At 39.3% G+C, this 23,232-nt stretch overlaps 1 protein-coding gene across 1 annotated transcript; it reads right to left on the reverse strand.

Annotated features, from left to right (window-relative positions):
• Nucleotides 1-2,421: 2,421 nt before the first annotated feature.
• LOC147612571 (uncharacterized) lies at nucleotides 2,422-4,956 on the reverse strand. Its single transcript, XM_086783189.1, has 3 exons — nucleotides 4,306-4,956; nucleotides 4,034-4,163; nucleotides 2,422-3,861 (listed from the first exon to the last, which is right to left on the reverse strand). The coding sequence occupies exons 1-3, from the start codon at nucleotides 4,436-4,438 to the stop codon at nucleotides 2,703-2,705; spliced, it is 1,422 nt and encodes a 473-aa protein (XP_086639315.1). The 5' UTR covers nucleotides 4,439-4,956; the 3' UTR covers nucleotides 2,422-2,702.
• Nucleotides 4,957-23,232: the final 18,276 nt, after the last annotated feature.

Below are 23,232 nucleotides of genomic sequence, written 5' to 3' on the forward strand. Positions count from 1 at the left end.
TACAAACACTTTACAAACTCTTTGATTACAAAAACTTTACAAATTCTTTGATTATAAACACTTTGATTATTGCTTGTAAACAATATTCTTGCTTGCAAACTCTTTAATTACAACTAATGGTCTGCCCACCCATGTGCTCTGAGAGTAAGGAGCTTTGACGGTGATCTACACAGACTCTAAACTAAGGATTTATTTCTTACAAGAGGACCACTATGAAGTCCATGATGAACAAAGACTACCAAACTAGTCTATATATAGTGCCCTAGGTCGGCATGGGATGTAAGTCGCGCAATTCAGCCAATATAAAACGGTTCAATCTAACTTGGACCATACTAGGTTATAACTTAGTAGCTCCCATGGCCATTTGAGAGTGTCTAGAGCCTCAAATGGGCCTCACAACCTAAGGGTGTCCTTGGTTTTTTTTCCATTGCTCACAAATGTAGTCACATAGAGCACACGCAAGCATGCATCCTACTTGGAAGACCTTTCTGAGGGTGATGCACATCTCTTTTGTAATTAAAGTCCTTAAAAGTCCTAGTTTCACTTCTTCTCTTTCTTTCAATCTAGTACTTTTCTAGATTTTCACATAGTAGTACTTGAAAATAAAGTCCTTAATAATCCTACTTTGACGTCTTCCCTTTCTTTCAATTTATTACTTTCCTTCTTGTAAGTACCAATATATTTGCTTTCCACCCAACCTCCCAATTGTTTTGGAAATACCAATCCATTTCAATGATGTGATCTATTATTTGAAGTTACATGCACCACTTGTCTTTTATAACATTGCTTTTAGCATGCCTTAACCTATTGCATTCAATTATTTCCTTCACATTTCTAACTATTAAGTCTTGGTAAGTGACAATTGTCTTGATTACACCTAATCTTTTCTATAGTAGAATCCAAATACCTCCTTTACCACCTTAAAAATAACATTGACAAATCTTTTTTTCCTTTTCTTCTTCTCTCCCTATGTACCTTGAAAAAAATCACATTTAGGAGCTTTCTTACTTTTTCCTAGGCTTTCCATTTTTTTAATACCATCAGTCTTGCTTTTTAAAAACTCTATGCCACTTGCATGTAGAGAGAGTAATAAAAATAAGGTATATATCTTACATATTTTATGAACTTATAATGTAAGAATTTTGGTGTGTCCACATTCTTAAAAAATTTCCCTTCTTGATGGTGTTCACCCTCATGCACACTTAATCAAGATCTTCCACACTTTGTCCTATTAAAAACTTTGGTCTTGCACCTCATGATGAACACAATCTTTTGTCTAGTATTTTGAGTCAAACTTAATGAGAGGACCACTCATCACTAAAGTCTACTTTTTGCACATTTAACTTGAGGAGAAGGTAAATAAGCCTTTGTGTTTTCTAGGGGAAGTGAAAGTTGTGTGTGTACTAAGTGTCTACATGTGTGCCTACATGTGTGCCTACATGTGTGCGTGCATGCTTACATGTGTGAGCGCGTGCTTACATGTGTGAGCATGCATATACATATGTGCATGCATGTGTGAGCATGCACAAACCTATGGGTGCATCTATGTACATATATGTATGCATGTGTATGGTTGTGTATGTGTGCGTGTGCATGTGTGTGTGTGTGTGTGTGAGAGAGAGAGAGAGAGAGAGAGAGAGAGGAGTCATTTACAAAAACTTTAAAAAGGGAGAAGAACTAAGCTATAAAAAAAATACTGAATATTGACTAAACTAAAAAGAAAAAAATACTTAATATTGACTAAAGACCCTTACAAAAACTAAGATTTAAGCATACACACACAACCTTATTGTTTTTATGTCTGACGAGTTACAAGGCACTTAAGTTCATGTAGCCTAAAGCTTTTGTATGGACTCCATGAAGTGTAACAAGAGTCCTATATCCTATCAAAATGGTTTCTTAAAACACTTCTTTTAAATAGATTTTACTCGAACTTGCATTTGAGACATGAAAGGAAACTTAAATTTGATAGAGCACCGTGGCCCTTAAAAACCTCTTTTATCCCAAAAAAATAAAAAAGAGAAAATTTGAGAAACATAACAAACAATGATTATGAAATGAATGCTTTGAATCTTTTGTTGGGTGTTATCAAAATGACTTTTAGGGAATTGTTAGTTTGCTATTAGACATCTAGTGTTCTAATTGAGAAAGAGAAGTTACAAGGAGAGCAAATCAATTGGAGCTGTGTGGACACCTTTTTAAAAAACAATATTCTTTGCACTTAAAGTATTGCCTTCATATTTATGTTTTTGTTCTAATATAACACTAGTCTATATTTACACCCCAAAAAAAACACCTGGATCAAAGTATTCATGTGCATACATATAAATATGGCACAACATGATTCAAGACAACATATAAATGTGGCACAACATGATTCATTCATCCAAATATCAACTCTCCATTTCTTGAACCCACTAGTTTGTGTCCAGAAAAATATCTATTGACATCATGTAAACAATGGTGAAAAGGCAATAGATTGGAAAGCACTTGCATGGAAGACAAAAATGATTCTCCAAAAGTTATGATCACAAGAGTGCAATATGAGAGAGAGAAGGGAGGGGGGGAGAGAGAGAGAGAGAGAGAGAGAGATTCTCTTCATTAGTGTGCCTTAAGGTCCCTAATGATACATAAGACCATGTAACAAGACCTATGTCCTTCCGGTGTGAACTTGTGATTAGATAGTGGTGGGATCTTAAGACTCATATCTCATCAAGCATATATTCTAGACGTTGCAACTCGGATGATGTTGATACCATAGTGCACACTGTTGACTTGGATGATGAATTGTCATGATCAATGGGATTATCAGCACTTTGGATCGTAGAGCCATCCCATGGTTCCTGTTGCAGCATCAAGGTCCATGATCCATCCCAGAAAGAGGTCATGGAGGGCATGGCATTGAAGCAACTCTCTTGTAGTGGCACGTGTGGCCCACTTTCCTCAAAACCTCTCCATTGGCACTGCCGAGGCTCCCATTTTGTAGAAGTTTGCTCGGTGTACAATGATGGAGAGGCTGCTGGCGTGGCAGCCATCTTGTGCTGCATGGAGGCCCAGTCGAGCTCACAAGCTTCTCGGTTCAAGGCACTCGCATGACAGGCCGCTTGTGGGAGCACATTTACACCGGTGGCGTTCCCCCAATGGATGGAGGGTAGGGGCTTTACACCACAGTTATACTCCACGCTATCCCCTTCATGCAGCTTTTGGAATATGGCAGGAGAATGGCCAGCTCGGGATGGAGGTGCATGCATCAGAGATGAGCTTTGTGCTTCTAGCATTTGACTAAAGGGGTAATAATCAGGCTGATTAGTGGCAAAGCAAGGCCCATTAGCAGGCATGATTAAGGAGTCTCCTGATGAGTCTTCAATATCTGTACCCTTGTGAGCATAATTCACATGGGTGATCACACTAGTGGGAGAGCTGATAACACTTGACGGTGATCTGGAGTTGAAAGCTTGCAGAGCAGCCCTCATCTTCTCCACCCTCATATGTGCTTCTCTGCTCTCTAGCTCCATTTTCTCTCTCTTCGAAAGCTCTCCATTGATTTTCACAGCACCTTTGTCTTCCGCAATGCTCATGGCACTGCAGTAAGTAGCTTCATTTTCACCAGCTTTGTTGTGATTTGTGCAGCTTGACAGATTGCTGCCCTTGGAGGAGATGTCTGTGGTGGCTTGGACCTGAACTGCAGGGGTGATTAGCGTGCTTAACTTCTTGTTTTGCTTGTCCAAAACCTCATTTAAGGGCTTGTGGGTGGCTGGATCGATGCCCATCTGCTTCAACTTCTTCTTAATCCGAGTGTTCCAATAGTTTTTAATCTCATTGTCTGTCCTGCCAGGCAGTTGGGCTGCTATTCTAGACCACCTGTTAATCCCATAAACACATAAAAATAAAAACACTTAATAATCTCACCCAAAACGCAAAATCTGACTAAGAGAGTATTACATGTACTAATCCAAGTTGTTAACAGTGAGCAGGGTATGGCTAATCCTCCTCCTTAAACATGATTAGCGGGTTAAGGAGAAATGCAGCTTGCCTGTTGCCAATGGCTGCATGAAGATCAATAATGAGCTTCTCCTCAGCATCAGATAGCTGGCCACGTTTCAAATCTGGGCGTAGATAGTTTGTCCACCTCAGCCTGCAACTCTTGCCACATCGGAGCAAACCTGCATCAAAACATCAAAATCTAAGAAAACTATCTATGAAAAAAAACAAATTTACAGACAAAACCCAGAAAAACTAATTAAAACCCTAGCAAGATGGGGATTAATAATGATAATATTGATTAAGTGGGCAGGTTTATATTACCAGCCAGCTTTGGGACTTCACGCCAGCATCCATGGCCGTAGTGGGTGATGAAGTTGAGAAGCTTGCGGTCTTCCTCTGCCGACCAAGGGCCTTTCTTAAGGCCAACTTTCTCACAACACGGCTGCCGCCCCATTGATCTGTTCTACCGAATACTATACTCTAATCACAAAGCTTATAAGAAAGCCCTTAACACATCGTCCTTGCAAGCAGCTAATCAAAGAGATTAAAGCAAAGAAATCCCTCAACACATCATTAAGCGAACATAATATATTGCAAAGCTTTACAGCCCTTAACGCATGGCGTTTGAAAAGCTAGAGAAAGCTCTGAACGCATCACTGTAAACCTAGATCAAAGCTGTTCTTTATAACGCACAGCTATTCATAGAATTTGGGAGAGAGAGAGAGAGAGAGAGAGAGAGAGAGAGGAGCTGGAGTATAAGGCAGTGTAGAACGTAGAGAGAAGGTAGCTGTAGCTAAATGAAAGAGCTTGACAGAGAAGAACAAGTGCTACACAGGGCTAGGGGGGGTGGGCTATAATGGAAATTTTGGCTAAGGTTAACTCCACCAATATTTAATGGGCTGCTAGAGAGAGAGAGAGAGAGAGAGCGCGTTTGCTCGTGAACCTGCGTTACACTTCCGTTGCTTGACTATGAAAAAACTATATACATATATATACATTCACACGCGTGGAGAAGTCTTTGCCCTAAGATTCAAACGTGTGCCCTACCATCAGAATGGAGAAAATGAGAGAGACTCTATAAATGAATGATGCCTTCACCTTTGCGTCATGCGAGGACTATTGCCGTTAAGCACACCGCCACCGGACACAAAAACAACAAAAAATGAAGAAAAACTTATTATCAGCCCCCATAACACCCCCCCCCCCCCCTCCCCCCCCCCCACACACACACAGTGCACTCCCTCTCTCTCGTGTTATTATAATTGACACTTGTTGCCCCTTTCCCAATCTTTCCTACCACGTGTGCCGCACTTTCAACTCAAACCCAGACCCTTTCCCATACAATATCATCATTCACCTCCCATTGCATTCTTGTGCAAGGCTCAAGCTTTCATTAACCTTGCTTTCAGCACGGATTACCCATCACACACACAATACAGTGACATATGCATTACCCATCACACTCTTTAGAGAATTCATCATGTTTGTAACGTTTCCTCTTTGTTAGATGGCATTAAGACAATTATTAAAAGTGCCATCCAAAATGGACTCTCCCTTTCTCATTACAAATAAACAACGAGGAAAGTGCTAGAGCATTTCGAGTCTGCTAAGCTGTGTGTGGATCAAAGTTTAATACAAAAAAAAAAACCCCTACAATGTTGGTTCAGTGTGCATGTGATACCACTATCGAAAAAATCCATTTCCATCAACCACTCAAAATAAGGAAATGTATTAAAACCTTTGTCAAATTTTCCTTCAAAATTTTGCAAATCTACCAGTTTTAAACTAGAATTCTCAAGATCTTGGCTTTTAATTTCTAGGCAAATAAAAAATTCAATCGATTTTTCCAAATTTTAGTCGTGAAAAATACACTAAAGGATGGTTTTTTCTAACATTGATATTCACCATAATCTCTCTCTCTCTCTCTCTCTCTCTCTCTCTCTCTCTCTCTCTCTCTCTCTCTCTCTCTCTTTTCCCACCTTCCACTAAAAAATCTCACCATAAATGGGTGTAGCCCTTGCAAGGACTCCTTTCACTACAACATCATGTAGGAAGAACTTCATCCTCCCACCACTTCATCATGTAGCGTATAAAACTCTAATTTGTGTCTTTTTCAACAAGTAATCTACGATTTGACATTATATAATTTAGAGATTTCATCATATGTGTATGTTTTCTTTAATCTTCGGTTTTCTTGTCCACATAGAAGTGATATCCAAAATGAACGTTCTATTTCTCAAACATTGAAACATGTGGTTTGAGATGATTTCAAGTTTGTTAAACTCTTTGTTGATGGATTTTTCATGCATAAAAGTCCTCTCTCTCTCTCTCTCTCTCTCTCTCTAACTCTTAGAGAGAGATCGCTCTCTCTAACTCTTAGAGAGAGAGAGAGACCTAAGCAAGGAGGGAGAGGGGGGAGGGGGGGTGTTGGTAAAGCTTCAATTCCATTTGACAAGTATCATCATCAAAGGGTGTACCGTGTAGCCCTTGCAAGGAGTACATCTCCACCTCAACCCTCACCACAACATCATTTAACAACTTAGAACTAAAGTTTGGAGCCACCAATTGGTATCCCATGCATTTTGAATTGCATGCACGTCATGACAATTTGACTTTATGCTACACCCATGATTTTTTCTTAAAAAGAAGAGTTTCCAACTACCCATGTGAGCATGCTTTCGACGACGTACATGACCTCTATGATTCTCCTTGTGTAAGACTTTTCATTGTAATTATGAAAAAATCCATGAAGATTCACATCTAAATCCAAATACCGTGACAATATTATTTAATGGCATGTTAACATTTTATCAAGGTTGATGTCGTTTGACTTCAATGATTTTGTGTAGTTTTAAGCTTGATGTTTACACTATTATTGAGCATACATTTGTGGAGAATAATGCACACATTTCTAATAAATGGTACGGGTGGAAGGATGTTCCATGGACGACATTGTAAAAAGATACTATGCATGTAGTGACCTTTCTAAAGGGAAACCAAATTTTTCTTCTTTTTTAATAGTATTTGTCAAGTGCAATAGAAAAGTCTACACCATGAGTGATCCTTGTTAAAAAGGTCTACATGTATTCTTTATCTCCAAGGTACTTGCCAGAGGTTATGTTTTTACATTCAAGTTGTTACATCAGTAAGTTAAAAAATGGAACAAACTACACAGTTCTAAGTTTTACACCTCAATGATTACGACTAGACCAATCTACTCGAATCAAGGCATGTATATTTTATGAATAGTTAGGGTAGGGGGGCCACTTAGTGGGGAGTGGGACTCGAAGCTTTGGCATGTAATAGACAGAATGGATGCCACTAAACGGAAGGCTTCGAAAGGGAAAGATATATAGTGCCTTGGAAATGAATGAAAGATGAAAACTTTCATGAGAGTAGCAAAAAGGTGGCGGATTTCCAATAGTTACTCAACATATGGGCATGCATCTTCTTTGTGTATTATATGTGAATAAATTATAGGATGGTGATTTTCTTTCAAGCATCCTTGTAATAAGGATTAGGTGTGCATCTTAACAACTACTATGTTAGATGAACTAGGAATATACTACTTTGCCTTTTCTAAATGGCTTCTTTTTATTGGCACTTAAACTCTTTGGATCTATATTATAGCTTGTGGCACTATAAATGTTTTTAGCCTTCTACTAACATGTGAGACTAGGGAACCAAGAGGATAACTGGTAATATATCATTAGCATGTGAATGCTGATGCCATCATAAAGAAGGTGGCTAAATACAAATTGAAAATTAAATACATCATTTAAGACATTGGTGTATGCATCTTTGCTTATTTCATTTCCATTATTATACTTGCTCTTAAAAAAAAAAAGATACCATTATTGTACATATATAGGTAAGGACAAAGCATGTGAAAACCTAGATTATTAAGGTTGTAAGTTTATCATAAGGTCTCTCACAAACAATCAAGTTATATTCTTTTGCCCTAGACAAATAGAACATGCATCATTTATACAAATAAAACCATAAACTACATGTAATTCTCTAGAACATGGTGCCCTCCTCAAATAACTTAGGTCAACTATAAGTAAATACACCAATGTATGCTTTGTGCGTGCATGTGTGTGTGTACGTGCACATGTGTGTGTGTGTGCGCACGCGTGTGCGTGTGCGTGTGCGTGTGTGTGTGCACATGCATGTGCATGTGTGTGCACGTGCATGTGTGCGTGTACATGTGCGCGCGCGCGCGCGCGTGTGTGTGTGTGTAATTCTCTTTGTGTATATACCTTCCAAGATGAATGTTTAACACCCCTACTATAAGTCAAAAACATTGGTAGTAAAAACATGACAAACGTCTTGTAAGTATAAGGAATGTAAGTTGACCAAATCGAACAATGGTGCCTTGTGCAATCAAGTGATATTACTTTCAAGGGCACCCACATGCAAGCATTGTGTGTGTGTGTGTGTGTGTGTGATGAAAGAGAGAGAGAGAGAGAGAGAGAGAGAGAGAGAGATGGTATGAGGCACAATATGAATGTTCATAAAGATGTGGTGTAGAGAAATCACACTTAACACGTCTTGTAATTAAGCCGTAAAAATATCATAATTACAATTAACACGTCTTGTAGAGAAATCACAATTAACACATCTTGTAATTAAGCCATAACACGTCTTGTAATTAAGCCATAAAAATATCTTCAACCAAAAAAAATAGCTTAAGGTTAATTTGTGAATTTCTAATAAATGGAAAGGCAAATAGACTCAAAAAGGCATAAAATTACTTGAGTGTGCTTGGTTATTTTCTATGTACATATCATAAGCTTTTTGACAAAAATAAATCTAACTTGATAACGATTATTTAATAACACTTAGTTGGATATAATCATTATCATAAATTAAGCATCTAATCTCATTATAAATTTCACTTAAGAGCATCAATTTATAGCTCTTCAAATGAGAATCTAGATCCACTTTTTACTCCCTAATTCGCTCCATGCAATGTCCCCAAATCACTCATGTCACTCTTGATTCTCTTAATAAAATTATCTCTACCTTTTTAGCTTTTACAATGTTACAGGAAACAAACAACCCTTTAGATAATTACCTCTTTGATTATGTATAACATACAACTTGGCATTTCCAATTACATGCAAATTTCAACACTCCCATTCAACAATAAATTTTAGAGTAGGTCGACAAACAATTATGTGCTACAAGCATAATCATAATTGGAGCTTGTACAGAAGTGACCTTGTCCAAGGGTCATAACTGTGTAAACCATATTTACTATGTACTTTCAAGGAGTAAATAAGAAACTCCCTTTATATGGGGTCTTTATAATCTATTTTGTAAATTCTAGGATGTTAAAAGTGCATTAAAAATTTCACTCTTAAAATTTAAAACCCCCTTATGTGTGTATATTTTACACAATGCCACATGAGAATAAAACTCCTTTTGTTTAGGGTAATGATGAGGCGTGCAATAGGTCACACCAACGAGAGAAAGACTTAGGAAATTGTTCTAGGTAACATGCCCTTTTTCTTCTCCTCTTCTTCCATGGATGGTGCATGGTTTGTGCAAAAATATGTGTATGATGCTACATCAAATATCTCCATATGGGGACTAAATCTTTTGTTGATGGAGATTGGGTGAATCTTGTACATGAGGTCAATGTGCAAGGCTATCATCAACATCCTCTAGGTATGTGGGGATAGTTTAAAAGCTAGATGCCCTTAACATATCTAAGTGTTTTGATGAGTATACATCTAGGACTTGTTTTGTATATCATGGGAGGGTAGGCCCATGTGTGAAGCAACATTGAGAGCTTGGACGATTAGGGTTATGGAAAAGTTATAGTTAACTTTGTCATGTATGGTAATGAGTTATACCTTACTAAATGTGCCCCAAAATAGGTTTTCTATGATCTTCTCCACCAAGGATGTTGTTGGGAAAATTGTCTCTTTGTTTACCATGTTGTGGTCTCCCTAACTTCATTGCTAGCACCAATGAGTTCCTTTCCCTTTGTCTAGTGTGGGTCACATTTAAAGCTTTTCTAGTATATCTTAAAGATCACATACATAGTGTTGATACTTCTCTTGGGAGATTTCTTTTATCCCAAGTTAACAAGTCACCTTAGTGTGGGTATGGATGTCAAGGGGTTATGTACAGTGGGCTATGAATCTCCATATTCACACTTTTATAGATCTAGACACGGGCCACATTGGTTTCTTTCATCAACCGGTGGTTTTTTCTTCTTCCCTAATGTTCGTGCTACCACTGTAAGAAGATTGGCCACTGTAAGTGGCTTTTTTACAAGATTTAAAAGCATGAGAGGAGGAGAAAATTTTGAGAGAAAGGATGGGACTCTTGATTTAGTCAGTAAGAAAACATCGATGGAAATTAGATACATGATGGGGGAGCCTCTTAGTGGGAGAACAAGGCAAAGACTCAATGTTCATGGATGATTTAGATAATAGGTCCTTGGGAAATACGTGTGATGGGAAGCTCTCAATGGGAGAATAGGGTGGATACTCAATGTTCATGAGGCTTTAGATAAAAGGGGATGGTTTTGTCTTTATAGGAGGTTTGAGAGGCTCACCTAGTGAATCTGATATTTTCCTAAAGGCTCCAATAAATGAAAGATGCACCAGTGGAGTCATTGATCAAGGAGGACACGGGTCAAGACACAATGGAGGATATAGAACCGAGTATAGGAAACAGTGACAAAGTCTCATAAGGAAGCAAAGATTAATCAGATGGATGCTTATAAAGGCTAGTTGGAGGTTTCCTCTTAGGATTCTCACACAAGGACGGGTCAGTCCTTTGAACTCACAATTTTCTATGATCAAATTTTTCAAAATTATAGAGTTCTGGATGATAAGCTTGTGGATAAGTATAGTGTTAAAAAGCTTTATATTGATGAAGATAAGGTGATTTTGGAAGATTATTTTTGGATATCAATGAGCTTCATTAGAACATGTTTTTTAATAGGATAAGAGGAAGAAAAAAAGAAAGTAACTCTCATCTTATGTATGGGGATATGATGTATCATATCATTTCAAAATGGTATAAAATCTTTTCATTAAATAAAATCTTATATTAAACTCACATGATACCTTGCACATTCTTCATGAGCCCCTCGCGGCGGCGGGCAGGGATCCTCTTGGGGTCTCTCGCCATATCAATCTAAAGCAAATTTACCACCATCACTACCTCAAGAGAAAAGAGAAAAATTACACTCTCCTTTGCTACCAACATCTTGCACATGTCATTATTGATTAACCTAGATGCCACTAGGTTTTGCTTACATATGTATGAGAGATGCATAAGGAAAAAGAAAAGGTATGGCTTAAACCTTTGTTGGAGTTAGGCCAAGTGCTTCACAATAATTTTTCATAAGTCTATGTTGGGGCTAACTATAGAGAATACTGAGCTCAATCCATGCACTCTTCTTTAGATTAACCTTAACTTTTTCATATATACCCTCTATATATCTTGAAGAAATGGGGCTACCATTATCCCTTGTGTTTCTTTCATGATTATGCAGGAGAACATCATGACCCAGAAAGCTACTCCATACATTTAAGATGGTGTGAGGAGGGAGTCAAACATCCATCCCTTTGTTCTGGGCTCCTATAAATGTGCCGAGACTCCACTACAGCTCAAGTAAGCTCAAGGTTACATATGATCCCTATGTCACTCTCGCACATGTGCTATAGAACCATGGAGAGAGAGAGAGAGAGAGAGAGAGAGAGAGAGAGAGAGAGAGAGAGAGAGAGCTATTATATTGAATTTTAGCCTGAAAAACTTGTTGAGCGGCCAAAAGTCAATAGAATGGCTTGATTGGGACTAGTGAGAGTTACGGATGCTTTGTTGCCACACAGCCGCTTATTGTCTTTTCAGAAAATCCATCAATATTTTCGGGTTCCACATGGATACGTATAGTTATGGGAGAAGGTGAGGGCAGGCCTTACACCGTTTGTTGGTGATATTCCTCAGTTGAGAGGATCAACAAGCTTCGTTAGATTGGGCATTTAGAAAGCCTCAAGACATTTTCCCCAGCGTACAACAAATCAAGTGTACCATATGATGGTGGAAGATAAGCATTGGATCACTAAGAAGGCTGATAGGGTATAGAACATTAGGAAAAGTAGGGCATGGTGGAAGGAAGTAATCTTACAGGACTTGTGGTCTAAGATTCCATATCAAGGGAAGGTGTTCCTATGGCACATGCTAGTTGGAGGCCTACCGTTGGGGGACCAGCTATTAAAGCGGAGGATTGCTTCTAGTAATTGTGTGTTTTGTACTACATGCTTAGAAACATTCCCGCATCTTTTCATTTCATGTCCGGTGGTGGTAAAGAAGGTGTGGGATTTCCTTTCCCGTGTATCCGTAAAGGTTAAAGACTAGATTTTTGGCAAAATTCCAAATGGTGGGCCGGATAACGTAGAACATTCAATTTTCTTCATTTTTTCAAGTGGATAGGTTTGTGGCATATCTGGTTAACTAGGAATGCCTTCATATTTGATGCAAAAGTTGATATTATAACTCACATAGGTCGCATAAAAGGGCTACTATTGTGGCAAGTCTCTTCCTTGGTTGCGACGATGAGCTCATTTGGTGGAGAATGACACGGCTATATATTGGATGAGGGTACTCCAAGCTACACCTGTGGTTTGGGGGAGTAGTGAGGAAAAGCTAGTACATCACATGGCCATGTGGCCATTTGTAAAGTAATTTTGGTAATATATCTTCTATTACGAAGAGAGAGAGAGAGAGAGAGAGAGAGAGAGAGAGAGAGAGAGAGAGAGAGAGAGATCATGTGCCCATAAAAATGAGCATGCATGCATGCATTTTTGCAAGTTGTCAACATACGTGACTGATCAAATGGAATTGGAGGATGAAGAATAACAATTTAAATGCTATGTGGGCAATCTTAAAACAAGAAATGATATATAACTGTTACAACAATAAATGTTATGTAAATGTGATGTAAACATTCTTACAACAATTAATGTTATGTGAATAGTCTTGCCCAATGATAAAACTAAGGCCGCTTCCTTATTGTAAATTTCATTAACATGGTATGAGAAACTAAGAACAAATTTGAAGTTAATTATTAGGAAAGATAAAATGAAAGATAAACAAAGACAGAGGGGGTTTCTTATTGCTAAAGTGTGCAACCTACTCAATCAAGCTAATTCTTGAATAGTTTGTTCAAATAGTATTTTTAGGCTGGTTTTTTGTCACTACAAAGTGGTTGTGGTGGTAGAGGGAAAACAAGGTAAACATATTACAATAAACCAAAAAACATGTCTATTTAAAAGAAGTACATGGCTGTGGGTAAAGATTTTTAAGCAACACCTATCATGAAGACATCAACATTGTCTCCTAAATCCCCCCAAAGTTGATAAACATTCCCCATAAGCGCTCGTTGTTGGAAGAAGTGTTTAAAAGCTTGAGTTGCCCTTGATTTCTAATATTTGTTGGAAGAAGTTTTTGAAAGTTTGAGTTTCCCTAGAGTTCTAATATTTGAAAACTTGTAAACGTTTTGGAATATTTGAGTTGCCCTAGAGTTCTAATATTTGAAAGCTAGTAGAAGTTTGATTTTAATTAAACTCAATGGGTTTGATACATTTCCCCAAACAATTCCTATTTCACGTACTAGTAGTGGTTTTGAGTTCCTTAATGCAAAGTCCAAAAACATGGGTGAAAGGCTATATACGTGCTATTTCACCCCAAAGTCATTAATAAGTATCTCTAACAAACCATTTCCCATATGCACATAGCATTACACTTTATTATATATTTGCATAGCGACAAACGTAGGTTTTAATGAAGATTTTGAATCCTCCATCCTTCTGAAATGTTGTCTCATGGGACCATGTGAAAAGCTTCCATGAAATGTATATGTAGCAATATGACCCTTTACCACCGAGTCTACTCTCCTTCATGGAGTACTAAGTTGTCAACAATCCTATATACACACTAAATATTTCTTGCCCTAAACATCACTTGTTGTTTCTCTTTGCCCACTTGGCCAAGTTGGCATTCCATGACAGTTCCAAAATGTTTGGTCAGAGCACCAACCAACCATGATGGCAGAGTAGTTGCATTCTATTCTTATCCCCCCTCATGCTACCCCCCCTCGGGCCCTTATGGAGAGGTTTAATCCACTTTGCAGTCCATGCATTCATTTTGCAAAGCTGAAATGAACAAATTGTGCATCCACTAGTCAAACTACTTAGGTGCAAGGCTAAAATGACCAAATCCACTAGTCAAACCAGTTAGGTGTAAAGCTAAAATGAAAGAATTATGCATTCACTAGTCAAACTAGTTAGATGTGTTGGAATTAGGGTTGCAGGAATGCACACACAACTTCAAGAAGATGAGGAAGCTTGAGCACAACACAGTAGTGTATTATGAGTGCCAAAAATGAAAGATAACAAGCCCTAGAAGATAATTGGCGTATATACAATGCACGGGGGAAAAAACCTCCTAGTGAGGGAAAAAGTGCCCCGGCGGTCCTAAGTGTGTTCACACACATCACTACTATAATATGGTAACAAATCCCCCCTGGAGTGATGCGGTGAACAAGAGCTAGCACTCATGTATAGGGAAGTGTCTAGCTATGTGGACGAATCCACAAAAGGGAGTAAGCCCAAAGCTTTGCGAAAAGCTTCGAACTTCTCACGAGGCAGAGCCTTTGTGAAAAGGTCTGCAAGGTTATCCTGTGTTGGCACATAAGCCAAACTGATCTCTCCTGCAGAGAGTCTCTCCCTGACATAATGGTAGTGCACCTCAATGTGCTTCGTACGAGCATGGAACACTGGGTTCCGCGCAACTGCCAATGCGCTCTGACTGTCAGTGAAGATGGTGGTGGCAGATGGCTGCCCAACACCCAAATCAGCCATAAGGCGTCTGAGCCACACACACTCAACCGTAGCTGTGAAAGCTGCCCTGTACTCAGCTTCACAACTAGAAGTGGCCACAGTAGGCTGCTTCTTGCTCAACCATGATATGCATGAGCTTCCAAGCATGAAGCAAAAACCACTCGTGGACACGCGTGTGTCATAACAACCAGCCCAGTCAGAATCTGAAAAAACATGTAAATCTGGCGGCAATGATCCCCCCTTGGGATAAAACAACCCAAGATGCCGAGTACCACTCAAATAGCGAAAGATACGCTTCACTGCCTGCCAATGCTTAATGCCTGGGCTATGCATAAATCTGCTCACCTGTGAGACTGCAAACTGAATGTCTGGCCTCGTAATGCATACATAAATGAGGCAACCAACAGCTGTCTGATAGAGTGTGACATCAAAGTGATCTCCAGCATCATGAAGACTCAACTTCAAACCTGTCTCCATTGGAGTAGCAATAGGCTTGCAGTCTTCAAGGCCAAATCTCCGCAACAATGTTTCAATATACTTTGTCTGACACAAAGCAATACCTCCATCACACTGCTTAAATTGTATCCCCAAATAATGATGCAAATGCCCCAAATCTGACATCTCAAAAGAGGCATTCAAATCAGCCTTAAAATCAGCAATATGACTCTCATTTGGTCCTGTGAGCAGCATGTCATCGACATAGAGAGCAATGATTAGATGTACACCATCCACACGTTTAACATACAAAGTGCTTTCTGTTGGACTATTCTGAAACCCATGTGCAGTCAAATATGCATGTATTTTTTCATACCAAGCTCGTGGAGCTTGCTTTAAACCATATAAAGCCTTTTTTAACCTGCACACTTTGTTTTCCTGCCCTCTTTGAACAAAACCACGAGGCTGCGATACATACACCTCCTCATGCAAATCTCCATTTAAGAACGCAGTCTTTATGTCCAGCTGATGTACATTCCAGCCATTATGAGCTGCTAATGCACAGATGCTACGAACAGTGGTCATACGACATGTGGGAGCAAAAGTCTCATCAAAATCAATGCCCTTCTCTTGAGCATAACCTTTTGCAACAAGCCTAGCCTTATGGCGATCCACTGTGCCATCAGGCTTACGCTTCAATTTGTATACCCACTTAGTGCCAATGGCCTTCTTGCCAGGGGGCAAGTCACATAAAGACCATGTACCATTCTTCATAATAGCATCGTATTCTGCTTGCATAGCAGCCATCCAAATTTCTGAACTTTGTGCCTCATCAAATGAAACAGGCTCACTTTCATCGCACATACTAGAAACAGCCAATGCATAACAATCTGACGCATAAGAGGCACCATGAGAGCCAGAACGAGTGCGACTAGACAAAGGGGCAATCAACTTGCTGTCACGCAAAGTCTGCACCAGCCATTTAGGCATATTCCTAGAGCCCTCAATCTCTTGTCTCTCATCCTCAAGTGCATCATGCACATCTGCATCAGATATAGGCTGATCTGTGCCATCATTTAAAACCTGCATAGGCTGAAAAACTGCCTCATGAGGTATTGCACTTGACTGTGCACCACTGAAAAGAGGCAACAATGTATCATAGACATCACGTGAGCTGATATCTGTCTCCTTAGTACATGAAACCAAGGGCTGAACTGCATCTTCCACAAATACAACATCACGGCTAACCAAAATGCGCTTTGTCTGTGGATGATACAAACGATAGCCTTTGCTCTCAGCACTATATCCAACAAAAATACATTTGACAGCTTTGTCATCCAATTTTCTGCGATGTTGCACAGGCACTAATGCATATGCCAGGCAACCAAAAACACGTAAATGGCCAACAGATGGCTTGCGGCCATGCCAAGCCTCATATGGAGTGACAACCTGTAATGCTTTGGTGGGACACCTGTTTAGTACATAAGTGGCACACATGACAGCCTCAAGCCAAAAACCATGTGGTAGACTTTGACTCTTAACCATACATCTTGCCATTTCCATGAGAGACCTGTTTTTTCTCTCAGCCACACCATTTTGCTGTGGTGTATACGGCACTGTACATTGGTGTTTTATCCCACGCTCAGCCAGAAATGCATTAAATTCTGAAGACATATACTCCCCCCCTCGATCTGAACGGAGGGTGCCCATCTTACTTTCTGACACATTTTCAGCCATAACAAAAAACTGTTTGAAGCACAAAAACACTTCGGACTTTGCCTTCAAAGGATATACCCATGCATGCCTGGTAAAATCATCAATGAAAGTCACGAAGTAAAGGTAGTTTCCAAATGATGGAGTTTGCATGGGACCACAAACATCACTGTGAACAAGCTGCAATCTGCGTTCAGCTCTCACTGATCCATCTTTGGGAAAGGAAGCACGCTGCATTTTACCCAATATGCAGCCCTCACAAACATGCTTGACAGGTGCCTCAAGCTTAGGCAAAGAAGACACCATTTCAGATTTCTGCAGGCGCAGCAAACTTGCAAAATTCAGATGACCAAAACGTGCATGCCACAGTTTTGCATTTGAAATAGCCTGCGTATCCATAATAGCACATGCTGAATCCTCTACACATTTGCCATCCATATTGAGCTTATACAGCCCTCGACATAGTGAACCAGATGCTACAATGATGTCACCACAAGAGAGATCATGAACAGTACATCTGTCATCCACAAATTTTACAACCAAACCTGTTTTGGCAAATGCGGAGACTGACAGCAGATTCTTTTTGATCCCTGGCACATACAATGCATCAAAAAGTGTAAAGGTGTTGCAATTTGCAACATTCAGCACAATCTGTCCAACTCCTTTAACGGGATAAGAGGAGTTATTGGCACAAGTGACAGTATTCCCTGTGGGAGCAGACTCAAGGAAAGTGAATAAACTGCGCTGCGAGGTGATATGCTTAGTGGCACCACTGTCAAAGTACCATACATCTGAATCTACTGCAGACATACATGTGTCATGCAAAGATGGGTCATAACTGCACTGCGCATTGAATGCCCATTCTGTATCTTGAACAACATTAGCAGATTCATTGTTAGAAGGAGAGGCATCTGCAACAGCCATACCAGCCTCTTTCTTCTTAGCCTCTTTCGTAGCCAGCTTAGGACACGCTTTGATGACATGATCATTTCCCTTACAGTACTTGCAAAATGTCTTCTGTTTGTCACCCTTCTTCTCATCTTTGTCTTCCTTCTTTGGTTGCGCAGCATTTGCAGATTTCTGCTTACTAGAAGAAAAGCCAGCTTTACCTTTCCCGCTTCTCTGACTAGCAACGAAAGCTTGATCTGCGACACGCATAATATTCCTGTTTTGCCTTGACTGGTCTTCTTGCAGCAAAACAGAAACTAACTCCTCAAATGATAAGGCATTGGGATTGCCTTTCATCATCAAGCGAAGAGTGGAAGCAAAACCCTGATAAGAATCTGGTAGACCATTCAAAACAGTCTGCACAAGTGAACTGTCTGACAGGATTTCATCTGCAGAAATGAGCTGCTCTTTGAAATCCTTGATCTTTGTCAAAAAGCTATCCATAGAATCACCTTCGTTCATATGCTCACTCTCCAACTGTTTTCGGAGATAAGCAACACGAGCCTCATTTCTTGCCTGATACAATGTGGCAAGTACATCCCAAGCATCCTTAGAAGTCTTGCAGGAGCGAATATGTGGGATAATGGTACGTTTGACAGACAGCGCAATCAAGGCATGAGCCTGCGCATCTCTACCATCCCAACGAATCTGCTCTGCTGAAAGTGGTGGTTCTCGAACAGCTGCTACAGCACTTGTGCCTGCACCATCATCAACAGTACCTGTTTCTGATGTGTTTGCAGCATTCCCAGCCACAATAGGACGTGCATCAATACCCTGCACAATGTTCCATAACCCCTTTGCTACCAATACATGTCGCATCATATATGCCCACAATGGATAGTTGGTGCCATCCAACTTATCCTCAGCAGCCAACATGCGGAATACATCATTGTTGTCAGCCATGGCCAATGACTGTACTACTAGATGTAAATGCTGTCTGTAAGAGGTAAACCTGTATAAAATCGACCTGTGCTATGTAGCACAGCCCAAAACAGACGAATGGGCACCTGTCCTGCAGATTTTAATCTTGACAGAAAATCTGCACAGTAGGACGATTTTGCCTGCGCAGTACTTGGAATGCAAAAACGGAGGGCGAAATGACTTCAGATCAAAATTCTGAAACAAACAAGCCCTACGGGCTTACCCACGGCATATACTAACCTGCAGACGCTCGTGAAACCTCGTCGCAATTGGAGGAGATGAAGCGGCAGGTGCCGGTGATGCTGCCCGGGAGGAGGAAGCCTGCTCTGATACCAATTGTTGGAATTAGGGTTGCAGGAATGCACACACAACTTCAAGAAGATGAGGAAGCTTGAGCACAACACAGTAGTGTATTATGAGTGCCAAAAATGAAAGATAACAAGCCCTAGAAGATAATTGGCGTATATACAATGCACGGGGGAAAAAACCTCCTAGTGAGGGAAAAAGTGCCCCGGCGGTCCTAAGTGTGTTCACACACATCACTACTATAATATGGTAACAAGATGTATTTCCCATTCACCTGAGCATCTCAACTCTAAAAGGCTATAAGTTTCCTACTTTGTGGACTACAATTTATCTATTCGTGGTTGTGAAAGATATGGATGTTTTGAAAATAGAGCTTCTTTTAGTATTCATGCATGTTCTTCAATGTAAATTACCATGTATGTCCTCAAGTATAAAGTCTTTCAATGTGAATTCTCATGTATGTCCTTAAGTCTAAAGTATTTTAGTGTTCATGCATGTTCTTCAATATAAAGTCTCGTGTATGTCCACAAGTATAAAGTCTTTTAAAACATGACCTCAAGAATAAGGTCTCCTAAAATGTGATGCTAAAACTTCCCACATTATCTAGCCTTTTGTGGTGTGCCCACTCACCCCTTGTTGAACCTTATATTATAATTCCTTCTACCTCATGTAGTGAAACATGGAAATGGCACCTTAATATGCAATCTATTGTTTGTCCAAGAAAGTCACACTATGCCTAGAATTTATGCATTCCATATCAAACCATCATCTATGAAATAACTTTGATCATGAGTTTCTTCTAGTCTAAGACTATTTCATAGAAGTATTCATTTGAGAATTTTGAAATTATTTTCTTGATTGTGTAGTGAACCATACAACATATGTGAGTGGATGATGAGAAGAGAAATTTTGTAAGTCTATCATTGATCATAGAATTCTAAATGCGACCTATCTATAATTCTAAATCAATCATTGATCATAGAATTCTAAATGGGATCTATCTATAATTCTAAGTGAATTTCCTTTTTTGTACATGCATGAGTAGCTGGATTTTGCATATCGTCCAATTCTCGTATGATGTCATGGTCTAGTTGTAGACATCTGAGATGAGAAGGTAGTGAATCATTGTGTTTCCTCTAGGTAGATATATTTTTTATTAAACCATTTTGACATCATGTTGCCTTTTAGAACAATAGTACTATTACACATTTGAATAAGCTAATTCCCAAGGTTGTTTAAGTGCCCTTTGATCAATTGACTTTCTCTTGCAAATCCAAGTCAGTTTTAGTATCTAAACACGATTAACCCATTGAATGATTAAGCTATTCATACAAAGATGTAGGGTAGCAATGAGTGTATTCAAATCACCCAAAATAACAATGCCCCACTTGCAATCAAGTTTTGATATATATGTCTTGCTCTAGCCCTTCAAAATGGGTTTCTTCAAAAAGGTGGCTGCAATCTTATTATTTATAAAGTTTCAAGTTCCTATGATAAATGTAGCAACTTGTAATGAAAATGTGGGGTTCTTATGTTCTTGTTAGCCACCATGAACCCACATGAATCTCTTATGTATATTGTCTTTGATACTCGAATTTCTCAAGCTCAAATCGAGTACTCACGCATGCCATAATATCACCATTTCCTCTTCTTGCACAGATAATCTAAAGAATGTGTGGCATACATCTAAAGAATGTGTGGCATACATTTCAATCAAGGGGATCCTTTTAGTTTCATGTTCCTTGATTTTTGCAAGTAGAATATGTGTATATTGCACAAGATTAGTTAGGCCTATGGCTTTGTTTCATGAATAACCATAGCAATTTAAAAAGCATACATGTAACATGCGTTGGGTCGATTTTTTGCAAAAAGTAGAATATGTGTATATTGCACAAGATTAGTTAGGCCTACGGCTTTGTTTCATGAATAACTATAGCAATTTAAAAAGCATACATGTAACATGTGTTGGGTCCCAAAGGCTATGCTTCCCTATGTGGGGTTAGTGGGAGCAAGAGGGGTTTATATGTGTGTGTGTGTGTGTGTGTGTGTAGCTATTTAAAAAGATTGCTTTCTATGTTTACAAATTAAAATGGTAGGAATGCATGTCAATTGATGATTGATGATTGATGATGCACATGGTTTTTATTAAAATTTTCAAGTTTGATGGGGGATTATTAGTATGTTAAGAGTATAAGCTTTTGACTTTTGGGAAGCTATACCTACCAATTTAAATGGAAGCATTACATGACAATTTATGATTGATGATGCACATGGATTTTATTTAAACTTTCAAAGTTGAGGGGGATGGACATGCTAAATGTATAAATGCATAAGCTGTATACCTCTCAAAGAAGAGGTTGTAGACTACTCCAATATCACTTGTAATTTGAGTACCCTCTCTCTTGCAGTACCAAAAAAAAAAAGACTTTGGAAACTAGGACTAGTGTTTAGCAGTTTGATCCAACTGTAATGAGTATTTAGTGTTGCTTCTAGGACTGTGCATAAACCTGCTCAATTGGGAGACCCCAAACTAAATGTTTGACCTCGTATTGCATAGATGGATGAGGCAGCAACAACTTGTCGATGATAAAGTGATGCATCATATGATTCACTTGCATCTTAGAGGCTGACCCTAGCACCTATTGCTTTATAGGTGTAGCAACAGGTTTACAGCCTTCAAGACCAAACTGTATAAGCAATCTCTATATGTACTTTACAATAATCTTATAATCTTCAAGACCAAACCGTGTGTAAGCAATCTATGTAAGTACTTTGACTGCAACATCAAAATACCTTCATCACACATAAAATGTATACCCAAATAATAATTCAATGAACTCAAATCTGTCATCTCAAATAACACGTGTAATTCAGCCTTGAAGGCTGAAATCTTCTCCTAACTCTTGAGTGTCTAGATCTCCATGTGACTACTAGTAACTACTGCCAATGCTTTATTTCAAAGGAGAAAATTTGCCATAGAATAATTGTGAAGAGGTATTGGGACAAAGCAAGAAAAAAACTTAGGGTTGGGGAGAAGTGCTGAAATTTGAAGCCGTCAAAGGGCACGAGAGCCTTCTAGAGAAGGCGTCTTAGAAAATGGGGTTGCAAAAGAGGGAAAGAAAGGCCGACTATTTTGAAAATTTTCTCTTCAACGTTACAAATATTTCCCAAAAAGAAAAATCTCTAAATTTTAGGCATAAAGAATGGCCTTGAAATTGAAGGTCAGGCATAAAGAATGGCCTTGGTGGTTTTCAAGGAGGAGGGACAAGTGGCATTTTGCGTTTTGACGTAGGTTGCCGCGTGAAGGGGTAAGGCAATTGACGCGTCAAAATATATAAGCACGGCGGGGCTTCACGACAGGGAGGGCGACGGGGCTGACTTTGCTGTGCGCGTGCGCGCGCATGCGTTTTTGTTTGTCGACGAATTTTGGAGCATTCGGTCCCGCGGGCGCGGGGCTCGAGAAGCAGAATTTTGGAGCTCGGCACCCCTGAAAGAAAATAATTTTTTTAAAATAAAAAACACACACACACACACGTCAGCACGCCCAAACTCACGGAAAGAATTCCCCAATTCATCAAATCCATCCCAAGACAAATGTCCAAACTTTAGCGCTACATGCCCAAAGTTTCAAGAATACAAATTTTACAAAAAGGATAAATAAATTTAATCACCCTTCTCAATCTTTTCATGTCATTTTTTTTACAAAAACCTTACTCATTATGCTTAAGTCCTCGCTCTTCTAGATTCTAGAAACTTGTGGGACGTGTTATCTCAATTCTAGATTAGATTCTCGAAACTTCTGGGAGGAGTTATCTGAATTCAACCTAGATCCATGCACCATACATAAATCCTCTCACTTCTATATGCATAGGCTATCACCCTATTGTAATGTAAATAAATACTCTATACACTCAATGAATATATCCTTTCTCTCAAAAAACAATCCTCGTCTCTGTAGTGTTTCAAGAGGGGTTGTTTCATGCAAAGTTAATATAATAAGCAAAACTGACCATTAGCCACCCGTGCATCCAGCTTGACTGCAAGGCAACGCTTCCTT

This window comes from Cibotium barometz, chromosome 45 (genome assembly GCF_041138505.1).
Source record: "Cibotium barometz isolate CiBa-2024 chromosome 45, ASM4113850v1, whole genome shotgun sequence".
Classification (NCBI taxonomy): Eukaryota; Viridiplantae; Streptophyta; class Polypodiopsida; order Cyatheales; family Cibotiaceae; genus Cibotium; species Cibotium barometz.

Coding starts and splice junctions, on each gene's coding strand:
- LOC147612571 (XM_086783189.1), bottom strand. CDS start 4,438: ATGGGGCGGCAGCCGTGTTGTGAGAAAGTTGGCCTTAAGAAAGGCCCT. Junction 4,164..4,305: donor TGAAGTCCCAAAGCTGGCTG/GTAATATAAACC, acceptor GTTTTGATGCAG/GTTTGCTCCGATGTGGCAAG. Junction 3,862..4,033: donor CATGCAGCCATTGGCAACAG/GCAAGCTGCATT, acceptor TGGGATTAACAG/GTGGTCTAGAATAGCAGCCC.